At 35.6% G+C, this 24972-nt stretch overlaps 1 protein-coding gene across 4 annotated transcripts in view; it reads right to left on the bottom strand.

Moving 5' to 3' along the window:
- Nucleotides 1-24972, bottom strand: part of LOC306857685 (inactive rhomboid protein 1-like) — a 37256-nt gene that overhangs the window by 4673 nt on the left and 7611 nt on the right. The window contains exons 2-16 of one of the 4 annotated variants that reach the window (XM_079397737.1): nt 17150-17243; nt 16910-17057; nt 16671-16813; nt 13902-14015; nt 9556-9769; nt 9133-9339; nt 6238-6360; nt 3697-3854; nt 3323-3574; nt 3079-3190; nt 2925-2999; nt 2019-2180; nt 1841-1941; nt 1692-1755; nt 1499-1593 (exon numbers count right to left, since the gene is read on the bottom strand). In XM_079397737.1, the coding sequence (XP_079253863.1) occupies nt 1499-1593; nt 1692-1755; nt 1841-1941; nt 2019-2180; nt 2925-2999; nt 3079-3190; nt 3323-3574; nt 3697-3854; nt 6238-6360; nt 9133-9339; nt 9556-9769; nt 13902-14015; nt 16671-16813; nt 16910-17057; nt 17150-17238 (2057 nt within the window). In that variant the 5' untranslated portion in view covers nt 17239-17243. The remainder of the gene's footprint in view (nt 1-1498; nt 1594-1691; nt 1756-1840; nt 1942-2018; nt 2181-2924; nt 3000-3078; nt 3191-3322; nt 3575-3696; nt 3855-6237; nt 6361-9132; nt 9340-9555; nt 9770-13901; nt 14016-16670; nt 16814-16909; nt 17058-17149; nt 17244-24972) is intronic. The other 3 variants (XM_079397738.1, XM_079397739.1, XM_079397740.1) reach the window with 3 other exon arrangements.

The raw sequence follows: 24972 nt of genomic DNA, 5'->3' as shown, positions 1-24972 counted from the left end.
GTCACTAAATCTTGTGTCATGTGTCAGTGGTTTGTGGCATATGTCACTAAATCTTGTGTCATGTGTCAGTGGTTTGTGGCATATGTCACTAAATCTTGTGTCATGTGTCAGTGGATTGTGGCATTTGCCCATGAAAATAGCAGAACATGATGAAGAATGTTGTGGCACATCCAGTAGTGACTGACATGTGATTTTAGGAGTCGGCAGCTATTTCGATGCAACTGAGACACAAAAATAAAAAAATAATGGTTGTGTGTTTGTTTGTTTTTTTTTTGGGGTGGGGGGGGGGGGGGGGGTTACAGCAGCTGAGGTCAATTAAATAATGTTTAAAGAAGATTGAGATATTGAGATACAATCCTACATAAACACCCTAATGTAGTCATACTTTTTAATAAATGTAAATTAAAGTTTATAAATTAAATAATACATTTTCAAAAATGTAGTCACAGCAGAAGCCATTTGTTTTGAAACATTACTGTTCAAAAGTTAGGGGTCAGTAATTAAAAAAAAAAAAGAAATTAATACTTTAAGATGTATTATTTTGATCAAAATGGAATAATCAGCATATTAGAATGATTTCTGAAGGTCATCTGACACAGAAGACTGGAGTAATGTCTGCTGAAAATTCAGCTTGAATAAATTAAATTCTAAAATATATTAAATTAGAAAAAAGTTGCTTTAAATTGTAATAATATTTCACAATATCAGTGTTTTTACTGTCTTCGATTAAATGAAGGCAGCCTTGGAGAGCATAAAAGACTTCTCTCCAAAACACACACAAAAAAACAAGCCCAAACATTATAGCGTAGTTCATATGCTTTTATGTCATTGTTATACTAGATGTTTACCATTAAGATAATGTTTTTTTGTTTGTTTTTTTAATCTCTTAAAAGAATTTGTCCCTGTCACCAGTCTTTGTTGTGAATCACTTGTTAATACACTGCAATACACCGCTGGTTACACTTTATTTTAAGGTGTCCTTGTTACAGTGTAATTATACATTTAAGTACTGAGTAATATTTATGAACTACGTGTACTTTCTATATGGTTAGGGTTACTTTCATGTAATTATGCATAATTCATTGTTATTATCATAGCAAGAACATGTAATGTGTAACAAGGACACCTTAAAATAAAGTGTTACCAAAAATTCTTAAATCAAGATGAATTTACTAGCAAAATGACATAATATATTTAGTCTTGTTTCCTGGGGGGGAAAAACATGTAAATTAAGTGAACTGTGCTTAAAACAAGTAAAATGATCTTCCAGTGGGGTATGTAAAATACTCTTAAAACGAGATTATTTTACTCACCACACTGGCAGATAATTTTACTTGTTTTAGAAAAAAACAACTAAAGATCTTATGTCATTTTGCTTATCTAGTAAATGCATCTTGATTTAAGAATTTTAAGATATTTTAGCTAGAAACAAGACAAAAATACTAAGTAAGATAAGCCTTTTTTCCCAGTGCAATGGGTGTCAGCAGGTTTTCCTCACCTTCCTTTGGTTCCGATGCAGCAGGGTCTGCCAGTAATGGCACAATCAATGTGTGGCAGGTTAGTGTGGTTCACTGTGCTGTACCTGGTGCATATCTGTGAGAGGAAAAACAGTATAATAGCATTACATTGAAGCAAAAAAATTAAATGTTGTGGTCATGTCGGTTGAGAAACCATCACTGTGGCAAACTCACCGGCCACTTAGTGATGTCATCAGGCCACTCGTGAGGAGTAACCGAGGCAGGCTCCAAACAAATCCTAAAGGTATAAATGTGTTAAATAAGATAATTAAATCCACAGGCGATGTGAATGGGTAACAAATCAAAGAGGGTTATAATTGTACCTAGGGTCTTGATGGCACACAGAGCCATACTGACGCACTTTCACTTCCAGATATGGAGCATTTGGGTGCTGAGGCCACTTTACCCATAATGCCAGTGTACTCTGAGAACATTACAAGGACATTTGTGTAAAAATAGGTTGACATTAATGTCGATATGTGAGGTCACACAGGAACTGACCGAGCAATCCTCCTGAGAGGTCTGCAGGCAGCCTGATTGATCATTGCGGACGCAGCAGGCCGAGTGCCGCTCACTGTTCTTCTTCTCCTGAATGAGCTGGTGCACCTCCTGGTCCTGGCGCATGCAGGGGGAGAACTTAGCCCCGAGGTGAATCAGTGCCTCCTGCAGGCCAGGAACAAGAACTGCATATTAGGCAAGAGCACAATGGGAACATACTAAACTCAATTTATTTTATTTACTATAATAGTATTTATTTTTATTTTTTTATTTACATATTTTCAATTTTCATTTTCATTGTAGTTAACTAATTTTGTGCTTTTGTAATTTTTGATTAGTGTTTATTTTTATTTATAAATATTTCTATTTAGCTGTATTTTTATTTCAGCTTTAATTTGAGTAATTTTAGAAGCTCAGACTTTAAATATTTATAATATTTCACTATTTTTTGAATGATTTTATTTTCGCTTCATTTCACTTACAAAAAGAATTTATAACAGTTTTAGTATTACTTAAGAACATTATTTATCCAAGACTATTCAAAACAGTATTTTATAGCCTAATAATTCTTGTTCAACATATTACACATGCAGTTATGGCCTCATACGCATTTTCCTTTGAAAGAAAATGTGTTTTTTAAGTTTATGATGATTGAAAAAAAGATTTGTTGTATTTGAATATGGATGTAGCAAAACAATTAGTTTGAAAATAAACCATAAAGGCCCCATACCATGGTACGTCTATCAACATATGCAAATACTTTGATAAAAGCATTATCGCTTTTAAGTAATATTTAGTTTAATACTTTAAAATAATCACTTTTGGCATTTAATAACTGTATTCTATAACAACTCCTCCTTTTTCACTTTTAATGACCATTTACACAATTAAAGTAATGTATATATTTACCGAGCTTGGTCCAACCCAGAAATTTTCTTGCTGCATGAATTTGACGTTTTCATAAACTCCTTTGTTTCGTAAGACCTACAGCAGGTGACATAACCTGTTACACACCATATTAATCAGAAGTACAGTGTAACCAAATACACATTGTTTTACTTACAGAATCAACTGTCTCATGTTGTGAAAAGCCCACAGGTGCAATGCCATAGATGGAAACCGCCAAGATGGTAATCAGCAAATGGACAAAGGTCATCCAGTAAGTGAAGAAAGGCCTGTGGGATAAAAAAAAACACCAATTCATCACCCTGTACAGACAACTATAATTCAGTATCTCAAACATATTCAGAGACTATCTATAGCATGCATTTTAAAAAGGCTCCCACCCACAATACTGTTGTTAATACCTGTGGTCATTCATGTCCTCTATCTGTTTCTTGACATAGCTGTCAATGCGTTTGCGGTAGGTGCGGTTGGTCAGTCGACCCACCATGCCAAGCCCATAAGGACGCTTCTCCTTGGCAAAGAGTTTCTTAACAGGCACAGTAATGCGCTGTCCACGCCGCTGACTGCTCACACTCACCACTTCCTGCCGTAATCGCACTTTAGGCTGAATCAGAGCACCATCCTTTCCCTTACGCCATCCCCTCTCAAGAGGCCTGAAGAGAGATGGAAAGACATACAAATTAGCTTTTAAAAAACAGACTGAGAAGTCCACATAAAAGCATTCAGAATAATATGAAAAGCTCAAACATGTTTGTCATGTGTGCATGTGGCTCACAGCATAAGATGGCTCCGCTCTAGTTCTGTCCTCTCTAGGGCACTGCCTGTCAGATCCCTCTCGTCTCTACTGGCATCAGTTTCTTTAATGGCAGCTTCAGAAGGCGACTCAAACACCTCGTCTGCGTATGTGGACAGCTCTTCATGTGCAAGCCCATCCTAAAATGACAGAATGGCTACATTGGATGGATAGATACAATGGATTCATTTAAGTGTACAACAAAAATAATAACTGTCTAATTACTTAGCTTAAGTGTTTTTCAAATGTTAAAATAGGCTCCAAGCCATTTTCCCTAACTAAGCCAGTGTTGTTATTGTAAAAAAAACTATAAAAAAATTGTTTTCAGAAATTGAAATAATGCTAACATATGGTAAAATATAAATATTAACTGAAAAAGTAAATCTTTAAAAATCAGAATTTTTTTTTTTTTGAAATGTTGCTTTGGCAACTAAACTGAAGTATTAAAAGTACTTAAACTAAACCTGGAATAAAATTCAATTAAAGCTAAACAGACTGTATATACAGTATATATATATATATACAGTTGTGGTCAGAATTATTGGAACCCTTAGTAAATATGATCAAAGAAGACTGTGAAAATGAACCTGCTTTGTTAATCCTTTTGATCTTTTATTTAAAAAAAAAATCACAAAAAGCTAACCTTTCATTGGATAATAAGAATTTAAAATGGGGCGAAATATCATTATGAAATAAATGTTTTACTCAAACACACGTTGGACACAATTATTGGCACCTTTTTATTCAATACTTTTTGAAACCTCCATTTGTCAGTTTAACAGCTCTAAATCTTCTCCTATAATGCCTGATGAGGTTAGAGAACACCTGACAAGAGATCAGAGACCATTCCTTCATCCAGAATCACTCCAGATCCTTTAGATTCACAGCTCCATGACGGTGCTTCTTCTCTTCAGTTCACCTCACTCATTTTCTACAGGGTTCAGGTCAGAGGACTGGAATGGCCAGCAGAAGCTTGGTTTTGTGCTCAGTGACCCATTTTTGTGTTGTTTTTGAGGTTTGTGTTTGGATTATTGTACGGTTGGAAGATCCAAACATGGCCCATTATAAGATTTCTAACAGAATCAGTCACTTATTGATTTTTTATCTGTTGGTATTTGATAGAATCCATGATGCCATGTGTCTGAACAAGATGTCCAGGACCTCCAGCAGAAATATAGGCCCACAACATCACAAATACAGCAGTATATTTCATTGTACACATGGGGTACTTTTTATCCCTGTGTTCACCAAACCCATCTTGAGTGTTTGCTGCTAAAAAGCTCATTTTTTAGTTTCATCTGACCATAGAAGCCCGTCCCATTTGAAGTGCCAGTCCTGTCTGATAACTGAATATGCTGGAGTTTGTTTTTGGATGAGCTAGGATCATTTTTCTTGAAATCCTCCCAAACAACATGTGGCGATGTAGGGGCTGTTTGACAATTTTTTTTTAAGGTTTTCTGACCCCGAGACTCAACTATTTTCTGCAATTCTCCAGCTGTGATCCTTGAAGAGTCTTTAGCCACTCAAACTCTCCTTCTCACCGTGCGTTAGGACGATATAGACACACGTCCTCTTCCAGGCAGTTTCATTACATTTTCTGTTGATTGGAAATTCTTAATTATTGCCCTGATGGTGGAAATGGGGATTTTCACTGCTCTAGCTCTGTTCTTAAAGCCACTTCACTAATTTGTGAAGCTCAATTATCTTTTGCTGCACATCAGAAATATATTCTTTGTTTTTTCTCATTGTGATGGATGATTAAAGGAATTTGGGCTTTGTTTTCCCTCCTATTTATATTTCTGTGAAACAGGAAGCCATGGCTGGATAATTTCATGTTCATAATCACCCTAGAGTGCTCAAAATTGTGAATATGAATGGGAGTATACTTCAGAGATATTTTACTCTTAAGAATTTCTAGGGGTGCCAATAATTGTGTCCAACGTGTGTTTGAGAAAAACATTTATTTCATAATGATATTTCCCCCCATTTTAAATTCTTATTATCCAATGAAAGGTTAGCTTTTTGTGAATTTTTTTAATAAAAGATCAAAAGGATTAACAAAGCAGGTTCATTTTCACAGTCTTCTTTGATCATATTTACCAAGGGTTCCAATAATTCTGACCACAACTGTATATATATATATATATATATATATATAACAAAAAAAAAAATGACAAAAGCACATAGAATTGCTAAAACTTAAATGAAAATTAAAATGAAAATAAAGTATAAAAAAATAAAAGCTAATTAAAAATATTAATAAACACCACTATTATATATAAAAATAAATACTAATACTAATAACATTAAAATAACACTCATCTCACTTAAATGTTAGCTATTATAATGCTCCTCAGTTTGATAATGCTAGTGGTGCATTTTACATTTCAGCTTAACAACAATTTAACAATTTAAATTATGACTCATTAGATCATTTGCAATAAACTTTACATATATCAACCCCTAGGTAGCAGCATTGAAATGGTCTGGGTCGTAAACTTCAGGTTTTGTATTTACTTTCACCTTGGCAAAGAAGGAGGTGTCCAGTTCATCTGGGAAATCCACAGTGTCCTCATCCAGAAAACTAGCTGTGGCGAAACTCCGCCGATGCACTCGCCGAGCAGCACCTTCCCGCAGAGAGCGTCCCTAAGACCACCGTCATTACAATCTTTACTATCATCCTCATTAACAGCATCATGCTTACTACTATGCTGTGTTTATATAATGAATAGAAATGAACATAACTGTGAAATTATAGATCACATGTTATAAATCACAAACAATGGGTAAAATCCTAATGTCCTTTCCAATGCAGCTGTGCTGCTTCTGTGGCCAAGCAGGGGATTACCTCAACCTGCTCCAGAATATTCTATCGGACTAACAGCTGAACATTCCAGTGGACTTATCATAACCATCTGTTAGCGTTGTCCCGGCCTGCAGCCTGGTCAAATGGGCTCAGGCACTAAATGGAACTGGGCCAAATCCAGAGCCAACAAATCAAGCCAGAGATAAACTTTTACATAACAGATTATATGGGGGAGGGTAATATTTATTGCAATCTTTACAAGGACGTCAAAGTGAGCCTCTGAAGTAATCTATGATAATCACCACGGCTGGGTTTATTGGATGTCCGATGCCTTGTTCCAATGGCATTCACGTCATTTTGACATTAGGGGCTGGAGCTCAAAGGAGATTTCCGAATTTTAAGGAATGATTATTGAGTCAAATCAAAAGGTGATTTTTTTTCCAGCAAATGTCAGAAATTGAGTCTGTCCCTTTATCCTGTTGTTTGTTCCTGTCTGGGATCTTGTTGTGTTCATGTCTGGGGGATGATAATAAAACTAAAGCATGATTTTTGGGTGGTGATGGCGCAGTGGATAAGACACATGACTTTGGTGTGAGAGACCCGGGTTCGAATCCACTGTGAGACACCAATGTGTCCCTGAGCAAGACACTTAACCCCCTAGTTGCCGGGAATGAAATCAGTATTTGGAGTTATTCAGTTCTATGCAACTAAAGTAGACCTTCTACAATGGTAGAAGTCAGTAGTCCTCAACCTTTTTTACTTGAGGGCCACCCAAATTGGGCAAGATATTTCCTCTGGCATTTTTGTTTGGATTATGACAGTTTTCAAACATTTTTATTAACATAAAACTGGGAATGCTAATATTTAAATAATAATAATAATAAATCGCCACAACTCAAATTAATTGTGATTCCAAATAATTCAAGATTCTGATTCAAGGATTAGTTCTTCCCAAAATTTTAATTCTGTCATAAATTACTCGCCCTCATGTCGTTTGACCTTCGTTCCTGTAAGTCCTGTAAGGACCTGTAAGACCTTCGTTCATCTTCAGAACACAAATGAAGATATTTTTGATGCGTCGTGGTACTCTCGTGAATGTGCATCGAAGAGAAGAAATGGTAACACTTTCTATGAAGCCTGTATTTATAATACATTATAAAGGTATTCTTAAGGCATTATAATGAATGCATAATTCATTATAAATAACTTTATAATATGTCGTATCATCTCATGAATATTCATAAGAACAGATTTAATGTCTTATAATAGTTACTTATTTGTCGATTTAGCTTTTAAGAGTATGATGATTTATAACACACGATCCATCTCCTTAAGTTACAATTTCTCATATTTCTCATTGTTATAATGTATTATAAGTCTCATATCTTGAAACGTTACTTATGTTACTTTACCTAAAGCAGACAAAGACCACTTTTAAGTAATAATAATAATAATAATATATATATAAATATTTTTTCTCAAACAGCCATACGATCAGATCAGATGAATGTGTAATATGACACATTTGCTTTGAATTTTTTTTTTTTTATATAATATCAGTTTGATTATTTAGATGGCACCCTTTAGACAGCTGTTGATAAGTAACTCTGCAACTACATGTCGACTAGCAGTCATGAGAGTATTAGTGGTGTGTCTGCTGAATATACTGTATGCTAACACTTTATTTTGATGGTTTCTCAACAGATATACAGAGTACAGGATACTTTGCAAGTATGTGAACATTCTACCTACCCTACTTAAGTCTACTAATACAATTAGTTATATAAACATTGCACTCAAGAGATGTAGTAAGGTACTGTGCAGATCTTAAATAAACAATATCAAGCTACGATATAGCTCATTATAAATGAAGTAGATTTAATATGGTGTTCATTGTGTGTTATAAATAATCATACTCTTCAAAGTTATAACCACAAATACGTAAGTACTATACTATATTATAATTGTTGTTATGATTATTCATGAAATGTTATAACACATTACAAGGTTTTTACAATGCATTATGCATTCATTATAATATTCATTATAATGCCATTATATACCCTTATAATGCATTATAAATACGGGCTTCATAGAAAGTGTTACTGAAGAGATTGTTGAATAAAGTCATTATTATTATTTTCTTTGTGCCAAAAAGTCTTCTCATAGCTTCATAAAATTAAGGTTGAACAACTGATGTCACATCATGTCCTCACTACCTTTCTGGGCCTTGACCGTGTCAGTTGTGTGGTGGTTTATGGAGGGTCAGAAAGCCTCAGATTTCATCAAAAATAAATTTGTGTTCCAAAGATGAACGAAGGTCTTACGGGTTTGGAACAACATGAGGGTAAGCAATTAATGACAGAATTTTCATTTTTGGTGAACTATCCCTTTCAGTATGTTGTTCAATAAAAACATGTTTACTGAGGAGAAAAAAAGCAATGAATTTTAATTGAGTTTTAGTACATATAATTAAATAATTTCAAGTCCCCCTTGGAAGTTTGCTGAGGTCCTTCAGCGGGCCCCGGCCCCCTTGTTGAGAAGCACTGTTATAAAACATACCAATGAAGATGCAACATGCTTTAAACTGCTGTCTATCTATCGGCTCTAACCTTCACCAGAGCAGCGGCCGCTCTGAAGCCCATTTTGGCGACAGACTCGCGCTTTCGTCTACGGGGAGGTCGGTTGAAGCCGGAGCGGGAGCTGGTGAAGGAGCACAGCGAAGCGGCGCAGGGGGTGATGGGGGTCTGAGGTATACTAAGACCGTCCACTTCCTCTACGTTACGGAACGCTCGACCCCGAGCCAGCGGGTCTACGATCTGCAGACACCAACCACAAAAAGCCTACACAGTAAGTCACGATCACTGTATAATAAACCATCAAAACCACCATAGTGTGCAACAGCAATAGTAAATGCTAATGGGAAATGTTAATGAAAGTCCAATGTTTTACAGAAACAAAGTGGTTTCAAATAGAACAGTTTAAGCTATTTTGGATTGTACCATTATAAAGGGATCAGTATGTGTCCAGCTTACCCTCTGCATGCCATGCTGTGCGGGGGGGACATACAGAGGAGGAGGGGTCTCAGTACTGGTCATGGAGAGATTGTCTTGACTGGACAGGTCCATTTCGCGTATCACCTGAGGCTTCAGTTTGCCGTAGCGCTGGGTACAGTGACGAAGGCTCTTCCGCTGCCATTTCTGAGTGGCATCCACATCATTGCTGACCCCAAACCAGTCTGCTGTGCCCCTGCAGTCAAATTTATTGTTAATTATAGTAATACTAAATACAACAGTTTTACAGCACATTGTGTACAAAGTGAGAGAATGGAAAAACATGATCAAATCCACTGTGTAATCTGAGTAAAGAGTCAAAACAAGTCTGAGGTTCAGAATAAACTAACCTCCTGAGATCTCCAAAACAACTGCAATCACATGAATTAACTATTTTCGACAGAATGATTCATGAGTGTCTAACATTAATGGACAAAACTCATTGTTAATATGATAAAATCAAACTGATTTTTTCTGTATTATGTTTTAAAGTACAAATAAAAACATCCCTAAGACACGTTAAATTCACTTGTGATGCAAAACTGTAAAAAATAAATAAATAAGATTTTGTTTTCAGATTTTTCATTAAGATAATTAGTTTTTTCACTAAAAATCTATTTACAAACTATTTACCAATAAGGTAAGGGTCTCCCAAATGGGGAAAAATAAAATTGATGCAATGCTTATAATTACATTGACTGTATAATTGAAATAAATGTGGCTGCACAATAAATCAAAATAAAACTGAAATGATATCGCTTAGTGCTATTATCAAATCAAAGGCAGCAATTTCATTAAATATGGGTCCATAATTATTGAGCATTTTTTTATTTTACAAGACAAGTGTAATTTACAACAATAATACATTTCTATCTTCATTTTTATTATTAGAGTTACAAAAGTATAATAATAATAACAACAACAATAATAATAATAAATATAAAAAAAATTTATCTGTTCACTTGCAGGTCACGTGAGCATTAACCAACATCAAAAAACACAAATATATGACTATATCATTAAAATTATTGAAATATTAACTTAAACTTAAAATTACCCCCTAAGATTTCAAGGGGTTCAGCTGACAAAAATATTTGGAAACCCCTGGGTTAAGATATACATTTAATTCAAGATATAATAATCTCTGAATATCTTATGCAATATCGCTTCACAAGTCAACCTGTCTTATTTTAAGGGATGTTTAGATATTACTTTACTGGAAAACAAGACAAAAATACATGAGTGTGCATCCCCTATCACACAATCCTGGACAGAGTCTTCAAGTGTCTGAAGTGTGTGTAAACGTTGGAAGTACAGTGAGAACATCAGCAGTGTTTAGAGTAAAGGACGCATAGTAATAACAGAGTCGGCTGTGCATCACTACAAGGGAGGCCAGCTGAGGGAAGACCTTTTAAGGCAGCAGAGGGGGAGTCACCAGCTTAATGTCACCCTCTTTTTGGGGGAATGATTTCAGAAAGAACATTTTCAGTAAAATCAGAAAAAGAAAATAACTTGAACAGTTCTACTATCCAATGAATAACTGAACAAACTCCTTAACTGTAAACACTCAATATGGTGATGATAAAAATGCTAAGTACAGCACTACTATGCACTGAAAAAAATACTTTAAAAAACAATTAATTAATTGACTTTAGATGTAAAATGAAATAAGTAATTGCATATGATAATGATTTGTTTTTGGAGAAAGCTCACAAAATTTTGTGAGATTAATTAATAAAGGTACAACTATCAAAACTAAACCTGACAACGATCAAATATACCACATACAAGCAACTGACCAATCAAAATCAAGTATTCCATAACAGTGTGTAACTGAATTATAACACAAATTAAACTAATACATTAAAAATTTAAATGTTCTGTTTAAGAAGCTGCCTGATTGATTAAAAACTATTTTATCAAATATTTGATTAAAAAAATCTACAAAAAAATCCACATCACTCTTAAAGACACTGTGAATCATTAAAACTATCCATTGACCTACCTGTCTAACTCATCCCAGGAGGCAAGGAAGGTCATGTCTGAGGTAGAGGGGGAACAGAAGCCTTCACACTGAGTGAAATATTAACTTGCCCTTGCTTCTACCCCCCTATATCACATGATGTCAGAGAGGCAAACAAGACATTTCCTTTATGTCAGAATTCAGGCAGAAAACCTGCTATACTCCAAGTAAGTCTGAAGGATCGGTACTTGCTTAAACGCTTAATGTGTCTGAGACCATACAGCAGTGATTCCTATACCGGCAGCAACTCCCCTTACTCTTGCCGCTTACTCAAATAGTGTTTGAGGAGTGTAAGAAACACCCAGTAAAATACCAGCTCATCTGACTAAAATCGAGAGACAGAGAACAGAGAGAAAGAGAGAAAGAGAGAGAGAGAGAGAGAGAGAGAGAGAGAGAGAGAGAGAGAGAGAGAGTAGGGAACGTGCCGAAACATGAGATAAGTGTGAGAACTGGGACTATTGCACAATTCAGTTGTGAGCACACACACTTGCTCCCACATACACACCTCAAACAATAACACAGTCTCCTCTGTAACAGTCCATTGCAAATTACTCTGTCTTTCAAAAACCCTGGTGGAAGAAATTACACATCTTTCAACCCCCTTCAGTTATTAGTCTGGACAGTGAATCAATTAACTTGTGGATAGTTTTGTCAGTGATGGAGAGGTAGAGTCCTGGATTTAAATGGGGAGATGGTACATGATGGTGATGTCCAGGACCCCTAAAAATAAAAAACCCTTAATAAAACACAGGCAGCTTTATATCTTCATAAGGACCTACTGTGTTAGATAAAATGAAGCATAAAATTATAAAGATAAGATGTTTCCTAAATTATTGTTTTTATGTTTTTTTTTTTTTAAAGAATTTACCAAATAAATAATAGGCCTATACCGTCTTTCTAATATATATTCTGCCATTCTAGAGTTTGGGGTCAGTACGATTTATTATTATTTTTAAAGTAATTAATACTTTTATTCAGCAAGGATGCATTAAATTGATCCAAATCCACAGCATTTTTTTTTTTTAATTACTGTGACTAGAATAGACTAGAAGACTAGAATAATGTCTACTAAAAATATATATATTTGTAATTAATTTAATTTTATGCCTTTATTTTAAATAGTATTTACACCATAACTGTTTTGTTTTTTACTATTTTTTATTTTTAAAAAGTGGAAATATTTGAGATGCCAGCATATTTTTTTCTCCTCACTATTACTATTAGATGTATAAACTTTAAAATAAATTATTTATCTTATGTCTTACTTGTAGAAGGTAGGCCTGTGTACTGTAAATGCAATTAAAACCATTATTAATACAGTTTTTCTAAAGCTGAATGAATCATAATATAGACAAAACACATTTACAACCCCAAGACTCCAGAAACCCTCACTGCTACACTGTGAATCGATAATAGTGTCATCAAACCTGGGCAGAATAAAGTTTACATTAATAAAGCATGAGTCACAACCAGCGGCAGAGTTGAAAATAGCCGAAAGAGACCCACATAGCAGTTTTTTCAGCATTGTGAATAACACTTTCTGTCATGACATGCTCTTCTCCCACAGCTCAGATATTCCTTTGATGGCAGACACATGGTGGACTCAAAAGCCAATAGGCTATCAGTTGATTATCTTAAAACACAGCCAAACCCATAGACGCAGATGTGAAGGCTTTGATGCGCTCCTGTTTTTGTGCAGAGGAAGAAAGGAGCTCTTTTTCAAGTTTGTGTAGGAGTCTGTGTGTGTTCTTCTGACAGTATTATGGCTGATCAGGGACTATGTTATTTTAAATAATTCATTTCAAACTAAGCGTGGGTGAACCTGATTAAAAAGTCTTTAAATATTTCCATATCTTGTTGAAAACAACAATTTATGCATTTTTTTAAATAAAAGAGTTTAAGACAACAACAAATGCCGATAACACTTATATTAGGGTCTCTTAACTAGTGGCTTATTAGCATGCATATTACTACAATATTTGCCATTTATTAGTACTAATTAAGCACATATTAATGCCTTATTCTACATGACCTTATTCTAGATCCATAATTCTACCCAATACCTAAATTTAACAACTACCTTACTAACTATTAATAAGCAGCAAATTAGGAGTTTATTGAGGGGAAAGTCGTAGTTAATAGTTAATAGTTAATAAGTGTTCCCTATTCTAAAGTGTTACCCAAATGCCTGATCCAAACTGATCATTACTTTAAACTACAGTATGTAGAAAAATCTCTGAATTCTCTCTGACTGCGTACTCTTATAAATTTTTACTTCAGTGGGTCTATATTGGTTCCACGGTACCTGAGGACGATTTGAGGCAGTGACTGACGTCTGGGGGGTTCCAGACGTGAGAAACACTGGCCTTTAACCAGGACGGTGCTCATCTGCTCAAAGCGTACCCTCTTCCCTGTGGGACTGGAGGGGACGAGGTGAGGAGGATCAGGAAAGGCAGATGAGAAAACAGGGGAAAAGATAAAAGATAGAAAAGCAACCAGTTTAGTTACAGAAGAAAAACTCAGCTGGAAAAAAACTGAGTTGCATTTAAGAAGCTGACAGGATCATATTAATTGCAGAAGAAAAGCAGTAGGTTAACAAAGTGGACAGACTCTATATCATACTGGTTTTGTAAAATATGAGCACAAGAACAGATGCTGAAAAAGAGATGCGCACATGCAGTCAAAACGAACATAAATACTTTAGTGTGATTTACTGCTGTGTCTCCTCACAGTGGAGGACTTCAAGCCATGCCAGGAAGATAAAACATCCAAAGCCATTAAGATAAACAGTGCTTGTTACTGGCCGGGAGTCTAGAGCAGTCAGCGATTTAAAAAGAATAAGCACGAAAGACAGATACAAAACACACTCTTGACATTATTTTTTATTTAGCACATATACCGTCGTTAATAATGCATTAGCCTTTTAGCTCTGTCACAGCATAAAAGTATGACATTGTATCAGAGACTACAAAGTGACTGCTGGAAAATCCAGCTTCAGTGTTTTGTAGCTGGTTTTTAACTTGTATTTAACCATTAGTCATACCAGATTCAGGAGGTCAAATTGTTTTTGCAACATAGTGACTGGCTGACCAGCTATAAACACCGTTCCAAGCACAAGATGGATTTTCAAAGGAGGCCAAAGAGCTAATGAATTATTAAAGACAGAATATGTACAAAAAGAAAAAACTTCAGAATAAGTTGTGTATCTGTTTCACAAACATCTTTCCCCCATTGAAATTAAATAGGTCAACAACGGTGACCAGAAATCTTTTATTCCTGATCTCCTCTTCAAACAGCAAAGCAGCCTGGCATCAAAACAAGGTCTGAATTTTAACCAAATTAAACAAGACACTGAAATAAACAAGGCTGTGAACACTATGCAATCAGTTTTGCTAGTGCGTCACCTAGAATTATGCTAATGTACATCTTTGCTATTATATGGGGATTTGCATGGGTGTATCTGTTTGTTTGCCAATAAGACAAGATAAATTACTTTTCAGGTAACTATTTACATCCCTGCAGGCAAATTAGCTTGTGACCATGACAGACCCTGAAATGACCCTACACAACACAGCATTAAAAAAAAACTATGCAAAACAGTACATATACACAACAAAGGAATATATATATATACAATGTTAAAATATTTTGAGTAAGCCAGTAAATGTAAATGCTATGCCTTTGCAAAACACTGGCTCAACTGAGGCAAAGTTTGGGGTTTCAACGTTTTTGAAAACGCATATTTTCCCAACTACAAAAAATGCTAATTTGTGAAAACGGTGACATCATGCGCATGCGTATTACATGTTCAGTCTATAGGTTTGTGTGCAGGCACATAGTGTTTCTTCACAAAGTGACATTGACAACTATTGGCCTGGCATACATAATACAGCAATTTTTTTTTACATTTTTGTGAATATGTGTGAACGGAATTGTTTTCACAACTTTGCTGTCTGTACGCAAAACTTTTCAAAAACACAAAAAGAAAAAACTTTTCCATTTTTAGTACATCATTGTCATGTAAACATCCTTAGTTCAGTGTATTGAGTGAAATCACACACTTCACCTTATATACACCATTGTTCAAATGTTTGGGGTTAGTAAGATTTTTGTTGGTAAGATGTTTTGGTAGCACTTTATTTTACAGTACGTGTACTTCCCTGGTACATACATGGTAAATATCTTGTACCTACAGGCAATGAGTGGTAACACAAGGTACTTACCTGAAGTGTATGTACATGGTAACAAATAAGAAACACGGCTGTACTTAACAGTCTCACATGCATGATAATTAGTTTGTACATACAGACAAGTGTCCGTAAGTACTTCATATTTACCATGTATACATTAGTTAGTACAGTAAAGTATCTAATTAGTTACCATGTATGGGCACTAGCTGTAAGTGACCGTTCTTACCCACACTTGTCTGTATTTACAAACTAATTACCATGCATGTGAGACTGTTAAGTACAGCCGTGTTTCTTATTTGTTACCATGTACATACACTTCAGGTAAGTACCTTGTGTTACCACTCACTTGCCTGTAGGTACAAGATATAGTATAGGGACCAATTCTCAATATTAACTAGTTGCTTATTAGCCTGCCTATTATTAGCATATTGGCTGTATATTAGCACTGTTTATTAACACCTACCTTACTAATTATTAATAAGCAGCAAATTAGAAGTTTATTGAGCCAAATTTGCTGAGTCGTAGTTAATGGTTTTTTAATGGTGAGATAGGAATTTAAAAAAAAAAGTGTGACCAAAAGTCCCTCATGCTCACCATGGCTGAGTTAAAACAGTAATATTTTTAAAATATTATTACACTTTAAAAATAACAGTTTTCTATTTTAATATATCATATACTGATTTGGTGCCCAAGAAACCGTTCTTATTATTATCAATGTTGAAAGAATTTATGCTACTTAATATTTTTGTGGAAACTGTTGATACATTTTTTTGTAACATTATACATGTCTTTGCTTTTGATTCATTAAATGCATCCTTGCTGAAAAAAATTTAAATTGTTCTGACCCCAAAGTTTTGACTGGTAGTGTATGTGTGCAGTCTTACCTTTTTATGGTCTGTGAGATGGAGGGTTTGCTCAGGACCGAGGGTCTGCGGCAGGCGTTGGGATTGACCGGCGGGCATCTGAGCTGGATGTTTTCAGTGGGTACGCTGGCACTCCGCAGGTACAAGCTGTTACGCATGACGGGCTGTGGTGAATAGTGAAATATTTGAATGATTTTTATAGTAATTTATTTTAAATCAATCAAAATATCTTGAGGAAATGTGTAACATCAAATATTCACCTGGAGAAAGTTATTATGTTCCTCCACAGGGTTCGGAGCAATGGGGATGTCCAGTCTGAGCCAGGGCGGTTTCTTTCTCTGCAGGCTGCTGTTCCTGCTCTCGTCCTCAGCTTCGGCCATGACTGCCGCCCCTCCGCTTACCAGCCAGCTGTAAGATCAGACCGGGTCAAATAAACAGCTCAAACACACATAAACACAGATATGGATGAACAATGCACACACACAGCAGCGCTGCCTTACATAAGACACATGCCATGATAATCCGCATTTCCATCTGGTTGTTGTGGCATGATGGTGCTCTGCTGAGACTGCAGTGTGCTGTCCTCCATCCACACTGCACACATCAGTGTAAAACTACAGCTGCATTTGTGCTCTCTGCACCCACACTGTTAATGCTCAGTTGAGGTATATTTTCAGTGTACATTCTGACATTAAAATCACCTTTAGAAATAGCCAGGTTTGAAGATATCATATATGGACAATACAGTAATTCAAGGAGGCCCGTCAAAGATTTCTTCAGTTTAGTTAAAAATATGAATTGTGATAAAAGTGCACTGCCCCTACTCCTCCAGCAGAGGATGCAAATTCGCCTATTATTTCATTGTTTAATCATTTTAATTGTTTGTAGTGTGCTATATAGGGACTCCCCTTATTCATTCACTATGAAAAAGCTTTTTTTTTACCCTTCAAAGCAGGGCAGTTTTTTATTTGTGTCCCCTCAAAGATGTTGGATGGGGGCGGTCAGGTCTACTAAAACAAACATTGTTCAATTTCAAATTGGGGTAACTAGAACTGCAGAGTAACATCACAGTCCTATACTGTCAAGGCACTTACAGTATAGATCATTTTTCGTAATTATATATGAAACAATATAATATATTATAATTTTCATTAAACATTAAATTCATATTAAATACAAATCAATTTTGAACTCACATAAAATATAAATACAAATTAATAAAGAACATTTTTATTTTACAGTACATTATTGTATTACACCAATGTAAATCTAGGCACACTCATAAAGCACGATTCTCTACAAATAACTGAAGTACAGAATTTGTTCTCTGCAGGCTCACCAGAGCTACAGACTTCAAGACTTCATAAACGCATTTAAAGCGGTTACCCCTCGGTTGTAAGTGAAAATATAACTTTTCAACGCGACAGATGGTCACAGGACATTGTTTTCTTAAATATCCGTGGCTGAATACTATAGAAATAATGTAATATTGTTACCGAACCCATTGACTTTATTTAAAATGACTTCCTACAAAAGATCCTGAAGCATCAGCCAAAAGTGCTATCTGACACCTCTTAACAAGCCATTCTCAATGACTACAGACAGTTTGTATCATGAAGCATTGCAGAAACACAGCGAACGAATAGCACTTTTTGCTTATGAAAATAAGGGCATCTACTTATACAGAAAGTAAAACATAATCCTTCAAATAACATCCTGTGTGGAAAAAAATCTCACCACATCCTCCTGCAGACCACATTTTTATCCAAACAAACACATTAAAATGTGGTTGTAGAAATGTCAGGTTTGGGCAAAAGGTTAGCACTGACCCTTATAAACCAAAATATAAGCTTTCCTTTATATTTATATATCAGTATGCAGTATTTCCCAGAACTATTTCATCTGTTGACTTTACTGTGTATTTGGAGCACATTTTAGAGCATAGCATGTAACAACTGACAAATGATTAGCTTGCTAACAGATACAACCCCTAAAATACTAGCTCTGAATTTATATATAGCCAGCATATTGTATTTTCTCTATGACAAGAATTGGTAGCCTTTTGCATTTAGACAGCTGATAAAACCACAATGACTGACTGAAAACCAACACAGAAACAAGATAGAGGAACCAAGATTTTCCCAGAAATCCACTTGAATGCAGTAACCTAATTGCCTGTACCATATAAAGACTTTCCGCTAAAAGCTGTTTGCAACAAGTAAACTGCAATAAAAACACTAACTAGCATGAATCTGACCTGATACACGTCTCCCAGCGAACACTTCACATAATATTAATCTGGATGTTCAGAGGACTAAAAAACACAATTGAAACTCTCAAATAAAATGATGTAAAATATGGTTTACAATGGTTATACTGACAGTAAAGGGGATATTTTCCCTCTCTTAATGACTCCTACGCACAGATGTGACTGTTGATACTCTGGCTGTGTTCATTTCTCATTCATTACATGAAAAACAGAGCTGTTTATCATGATTGTCAAAGAATACAAAATATATTCTTCTGTCTGTAGTTCACTCATTAGTCACAGCTTAGTCAAACCATTCAATGGTAGTGACTTAGGTAAACCTCCTTAGGTAAACCTAATCAGAAGTACTACTTTTTCCTCATAACAGAGGAAGTGACATAAGGAGCCCACGAGTTGGCTGTTGTGTTTGTAAAGTTTGTTATTACAACAAAATACTGCATGTACCGCTTCTTCCAAAGAACTGTGGTGTATAGAAACATTTATAACATCAAAAGCACACAACAGGGCCCTCAATATTCTTTAATTATCTGAGGTTCAAACTTACTAAACAGTTCAGCATGCAGCGGTTCAGCATAAAACCCTGCGTCTTACTCACATGCCGCTCGCAATCCACCTTAACCAGCCACAAATGAGAGGTTTTGTTTTGGATTTACAATTTCCAGTGCCCTTAGATGCCCTTAACAAACGTAAAGTACTCTAAGTAAAAAACTCTGAGCAGAGTGTGAGTAGAAACATAAGAAACATTTCACAGTATTGTTGCCATGATAACATAATAGCAAAAAAATGGTCCTGAATGACTTCCATTGTAAGTGACTCACCGTAAAGACTGATTTTTTTCTCTTTGCATGTTATGAACAGAATTTTCTTTTAATTTTCTGATGTAATTAATAGCTGCAATCAAAATCCCCCCCCTTTGCAATCTGTAGTTCTCCTTCCTGAAGTCCTCCTCGGAAAGGACATGGGTGATGTTTTGACTTGGGCCAGATGTTGCAGCAGGACACTGAGTTAGTTTTTGTGGACAGGACTGGAAGGCAGATGTCCATGTGTTGTTGGCCGGTGATGAATGATCTCATTTGGAGAGCACTTCCTTCCTGAGCAGGGATGCTTTTGCTCTGTTTTCTTTCTCACATACACAAATCTATTCAAAGATGTGAGTCAACAAACCTTTCCTTATGTCCAAATTTGTGAATGCTATCTGTTACTTGTGCATATGCTTTGATTCAATCGATAATGATCAGAAATCTATTAAATTGAATTTAAATGGTCAAAATGGTTACAGTAACTCAATAGCCTATTGTTGACTGACTCATGGGACACGCGTTTTTCTCTGCAAAAGATGCCTTAAAAACTTTGGTCTTGTTCGAAACACTGGCTCAACTGAGTCAAATTCATTCCATGAGCAACACTAGACACAATAGTTCCTCTCAGAAAAGAGGGACGACAAAGACATACAGAAGCCACAGGAATCTGATCTGGGTTTTTCATCCTGTTGACGTCAATAGAAAGCTTCACAAAACAGACACATTCATTCAACTCCAATAACTGAAAGCCTGCTATGATGTTTACTCTAGTTAGTGATCCAGATTAATATTTTAAACAGAGAAAGACTAAATAATCAACTGTCCAGTGATAACGTCTAAAGTGAAAAGTGAAGTGCCATACGGCCAAGTATGGTGACCCATACTCAGAATTCGTGCTCTGCATTTAACCCATCCAACGTGCACACACACAACAGTGAACACACAACCGGAGCAGCGGGCAGCCATTTATGCTGCAGCGCCCAGGGAGCAGTTGGGGGTTCGGTGCCTTGCTCAAGGGCACCCGATTCGTGGTATTGAGGAAAAGAGAGCACTGTACATTCACTCCCCCCACCTACAATACCTGCCGGCCCGAGACTCGAACCCACAACCTTTGGATTACAAGTCCGACTCTCTAACCACTGACTTCCACACAACTCTGTGCAGTTGCTTTTCAAAAATTAGCCACAAGAGGTAAAGAAACATCCATGTATTTGGTCTCATGGCTCCACAGCTTTAATGGCACATTTGGCATCAGTAAACTGCTGATGCTGAAGAACTGGCTTGTACCTTTAGGAATGGGCATGAATCCCGCTGATCCAGGCACGCTGCCTGGCAGAGCGCTCCCTGCACATTCTGGGAAATGCCGCACATACCACTGGACTGCTAGAACCGTTCTGCACTATTTCACCGCATGTATTTTGGTTGGCGAATGAGGTTAAGACTGGATAGAGTCCACTATAATGACTCAGCTGACCTCTGCATGATGGGTCAGCCTGCTTTTACAGTTAACTTGTTCAGCTAGTCATCAGCAGAAGTTGTCGTCATAATATGATGGAGGTCTCTAGCATGAACAATATGCTTCAATAGAAGACAATGCTGAAAGGCTAAGTTTGCCGGTTAACATCAGTCAGTGACAAACAGGAGTGTCCTTGATAAAGAATAGAAATAAAATCTTTATATATAAAACTCGGCAAGTTCTTATAATTGCACTCGTGTTATAATTGTATTAATGTTGGTTTTATATAGGCCAAGAGAATATAATACAAATTAGTAAGCAATGAAGCATATAATAAATCATTTTAACTACAATATTCTTAATTAACAATCAATCATTGCACACCTGCAGGTAATAGATAGGTGCCAAAAAAGACCAAAAAAAGTTTTAAAAAAAACTAAGAAACAAAAGAAAATTAGAATAATTTATTGACAAGGTTTCTGTCTCATGAGACCGAAACGTTGCCACAAAAGACTGGCAAAAGTATAAAAAAAAATTAATTGACAACGTTTCATTCTCATGACTTTCATCAGGCATATGCCTGATGAAGATCATGAGACCAAAATGTTGTCAATAATAAATAAAATTGTAATGAATTTAATAAATTTAATTTTAATATAAGAATTAATACAAACATGCTCATCATATAGATAATAGGTATTTAAATTACTGTATAGATTAATTTAATTTAATACACACTATACTTTTAAAACATTAGGGTCAGTAAGATTTTTTTAATAAAACACTTTTATTCAGCAAGGACGCATTAAACTGACCAATAAGTGACAATAAAGACATTTATGATGCTACAAAACATTTCTATTTCAAATAAATGTTCTTTTGAAATATCTAATCATCAAAGAATCCTTTACAAATTATCACAATTTCAATATTTATAATAATAAGAAATATTATTATTATTATAAAAAATCAGCATGTTTAAACGATTTCTAAATGATTCAGATAATTTTGAAATATATTAAAATAAAAAAATTATTTTAAATACCATTTCTCAACATTACTGTTGTACTGTATCTTTGATCAAATAAAATCTTTTAAAAACATCGGTTGTATTTTTGAATTTATGTATTTTGATTTATTTATTAATGAACATACACACACACAAAAAATTTTTGTCATGTCATTGACGCCTATGCTGGTGGACCAGCTAGATCAACTCTAAACCAGCAAAAACCAGTCAGAAATTCATTTAAACTAATCTATTCAGAGCCATCAGGGCTCCTCTGTTTTTCTATACTAAAGACTAAACACGCATACGGCTCTTTAAAGACTCTGTAAATTAAGAAAACGGTCCATTAAAACTCAGTGGCTGTGCTTTAGCTTGATGTGGTTTGAAAACATCAGAATAAGTGTCCCTGGATTTCAATGTGCTGACAGAGTGGCACTAGTGCTGATCCCAGAGTGCATTCTGGGAGAAGCAGAGGTGTTGAATGGTCCTGCTAGGAGACTTCAGATCCATCTTCCAACCTGCCAACAAACATCTTTCTGTCTCGGTTGCATCAGTCGCCAGCCAAGAGGACTTTCAGCAGTGCATGCATGCCTAAACAACATGTGATCTCCATTTAAATACTTTCCAGGGTGATGGCCGCCTGGAGCATTTCCCACTAGAGAGGACTCGCTGTGTGTGCTGTCAGTATTGATTTGGGCTGTTAAAAATCCTTGCTGGCTTTTGATGGAAATGTCAAAGCCGTGCTAATAAAGTAGCTTTGTGTCATTAATTCAGAGGGAGAAAATGGCTCCACACTTCCATAACATCACTTAAGGGAAGAAAATTGCAATATTTCAGACACAAAAGCAATTTACTTCTGGAAAATCCCTTCAATTATGCATTAGCATCCAAGTGAATCAGTCTTTGCAACTGCCAAAGAAGCTGTTTGAGAATAATATAGGTCTCAACTCTAAAAACAGACAAACCTTTACCAGAGCGGCTGGTCTGGCAGACTGTTTTATACTTAATATGCTGTGACAGCACAATAATGGTTGAAAATGGAGGGAACTTTCAAGCTTTATTCACAGAACCAGCAGAACGCTTTGTTAATTTTGTGGGTTAGGTTTTTCTCCAAGGGCACAGTAGACACACAACTGTAGACTATGAGCTAAAACAGGCCAAAACTCACAGTCATAAATGAGTAAATCTGGCTCTCACACGAATGGCACACAACACAAACCTGAGGCTGATGTTGTTTCCGTGGAACTGCCAGGAAACAGCAGTTAAAAACCCGTAAGAGAGAAGGCATAAACCAGTCCCTGATTTACATATACTGTATGCCACGCGGATCTAAGTCTCTTCCAGTAAGATGGACAAAAAGTGCCAAACTTACTAGAATTGTAGGACTGTGGTATACTTATGGGTCAAAGACAAGAGTGTCCATAATAAAGGAAGGAGAAAACCTACTTAGAAAATGTGAGGCAAGCCTGCATTGCATTCATGCTGGTTTCATATTTTTTTAAGACTGGGCAATAAAACGATAACGATAATTATCGCAATATAATTCTCCTCGATAAAATGATAACAAGAGTTCGATAAATGTTCGATATGTGACCTGTGATGGCAAAATGAGTCACAATGAGCACATTTTCAAAAATTTGTTATTTTTATTTTTACATTCTCCATTAAAAATACTTCAAAATGATGTATGATTTTTTTGGTATTGGATGAAAAATGACTGAGCTACACCTGTTTGAATTCGATGGAGTTTTTTGAAGGTTCCAAATCAAAATCACCCAGCAACATTACATCTTTTCCCCCCACTTCTTTTCTTAATAATCATTACTAGATTAATAATCACAATATAGCATTTTATCTTTGTTGTTATAAATAAGAACCGATGCAAAAAAGAACAAATATAAGAAAGAAGTGTAAAGTTTTTTCATTTTATATCTAAACATTAGCATTCAAGTAAGAAAAACAAATAGTAAAATGTAAAAATCACTCAAGTTTGTTCATTGCAAATAAATGTATTATTTAAAACTACAAAAACAGTTAAATCAAGGGCAGAGAATGAAATTTATTTTATCGTTTGATTAACATTAATGCGACAGGCGGCCTATATTAAGACATATAGTGTAATGTCGTAACGGATCTAATATAATGTTACACATCAGATGTTTTTCCCCAACAGTTCCCTAAACGTTCACTTAAGATATAACAGATTATGTTTGCGTGAATACTTAAATATTCAGCGCGAGAAGCAAGCGGAGAAAGGTACTCCTCTCAGAAAACGTACAAATAAAGTTACTTTTAGATGTTTAATTACTATTTGGAGCACCGAGATCGCTAGACGAGGGCTTAATTAACACATTTTTGTGAAAAATTAGCCCGTGCGCATTCCGACTCATTTTGCCAGCATGGGTCACATATACAGTGGGGAAAAAAAATATTTGATCCCCTGATTTTGTACGTTTGCCTACTGACAAAGAAATGATCAGTCTATAATTTTATTGAATTTATATGGATGTACATGTGCTTTCTTGAGCAGGGGGACCTTGCAGATGCTGCAGGATTTCAGTCCTTCGCGGCGTAGTGTGTTACCAATTGTATATATATCAGCATATTAAAATTATTTCTGAAGGATCATGTGATACTGAAGACTAGAGTAATGGAGCTTGTTATCACAGGAATAAATTACAATTTACAGTATATTAAAATAGACAACAGTTGTTTTAATTTGTAATGATATTTTATAATATTACTATTTTCTCTGTATTCTTAAATGCAGACTTAATTCAGACTTAGAG

This window comes from Barbus barbus, assembly GCF_936440315.1.
Source record: "Barbus barbus genome assembly, chromosome: 38".
In the NCBI taxonomy this organism is placed as follows: Eukaryota; Metazoa; Chordata; class Actinopteri; order Cypriniformes; family Cyprinidae; genus Barbus; species Barbus barbus.
Note: the sequence above shows the minus strand (reverse complement) of the source record. Positions and strands in the feature narration are given on the sequence as shown.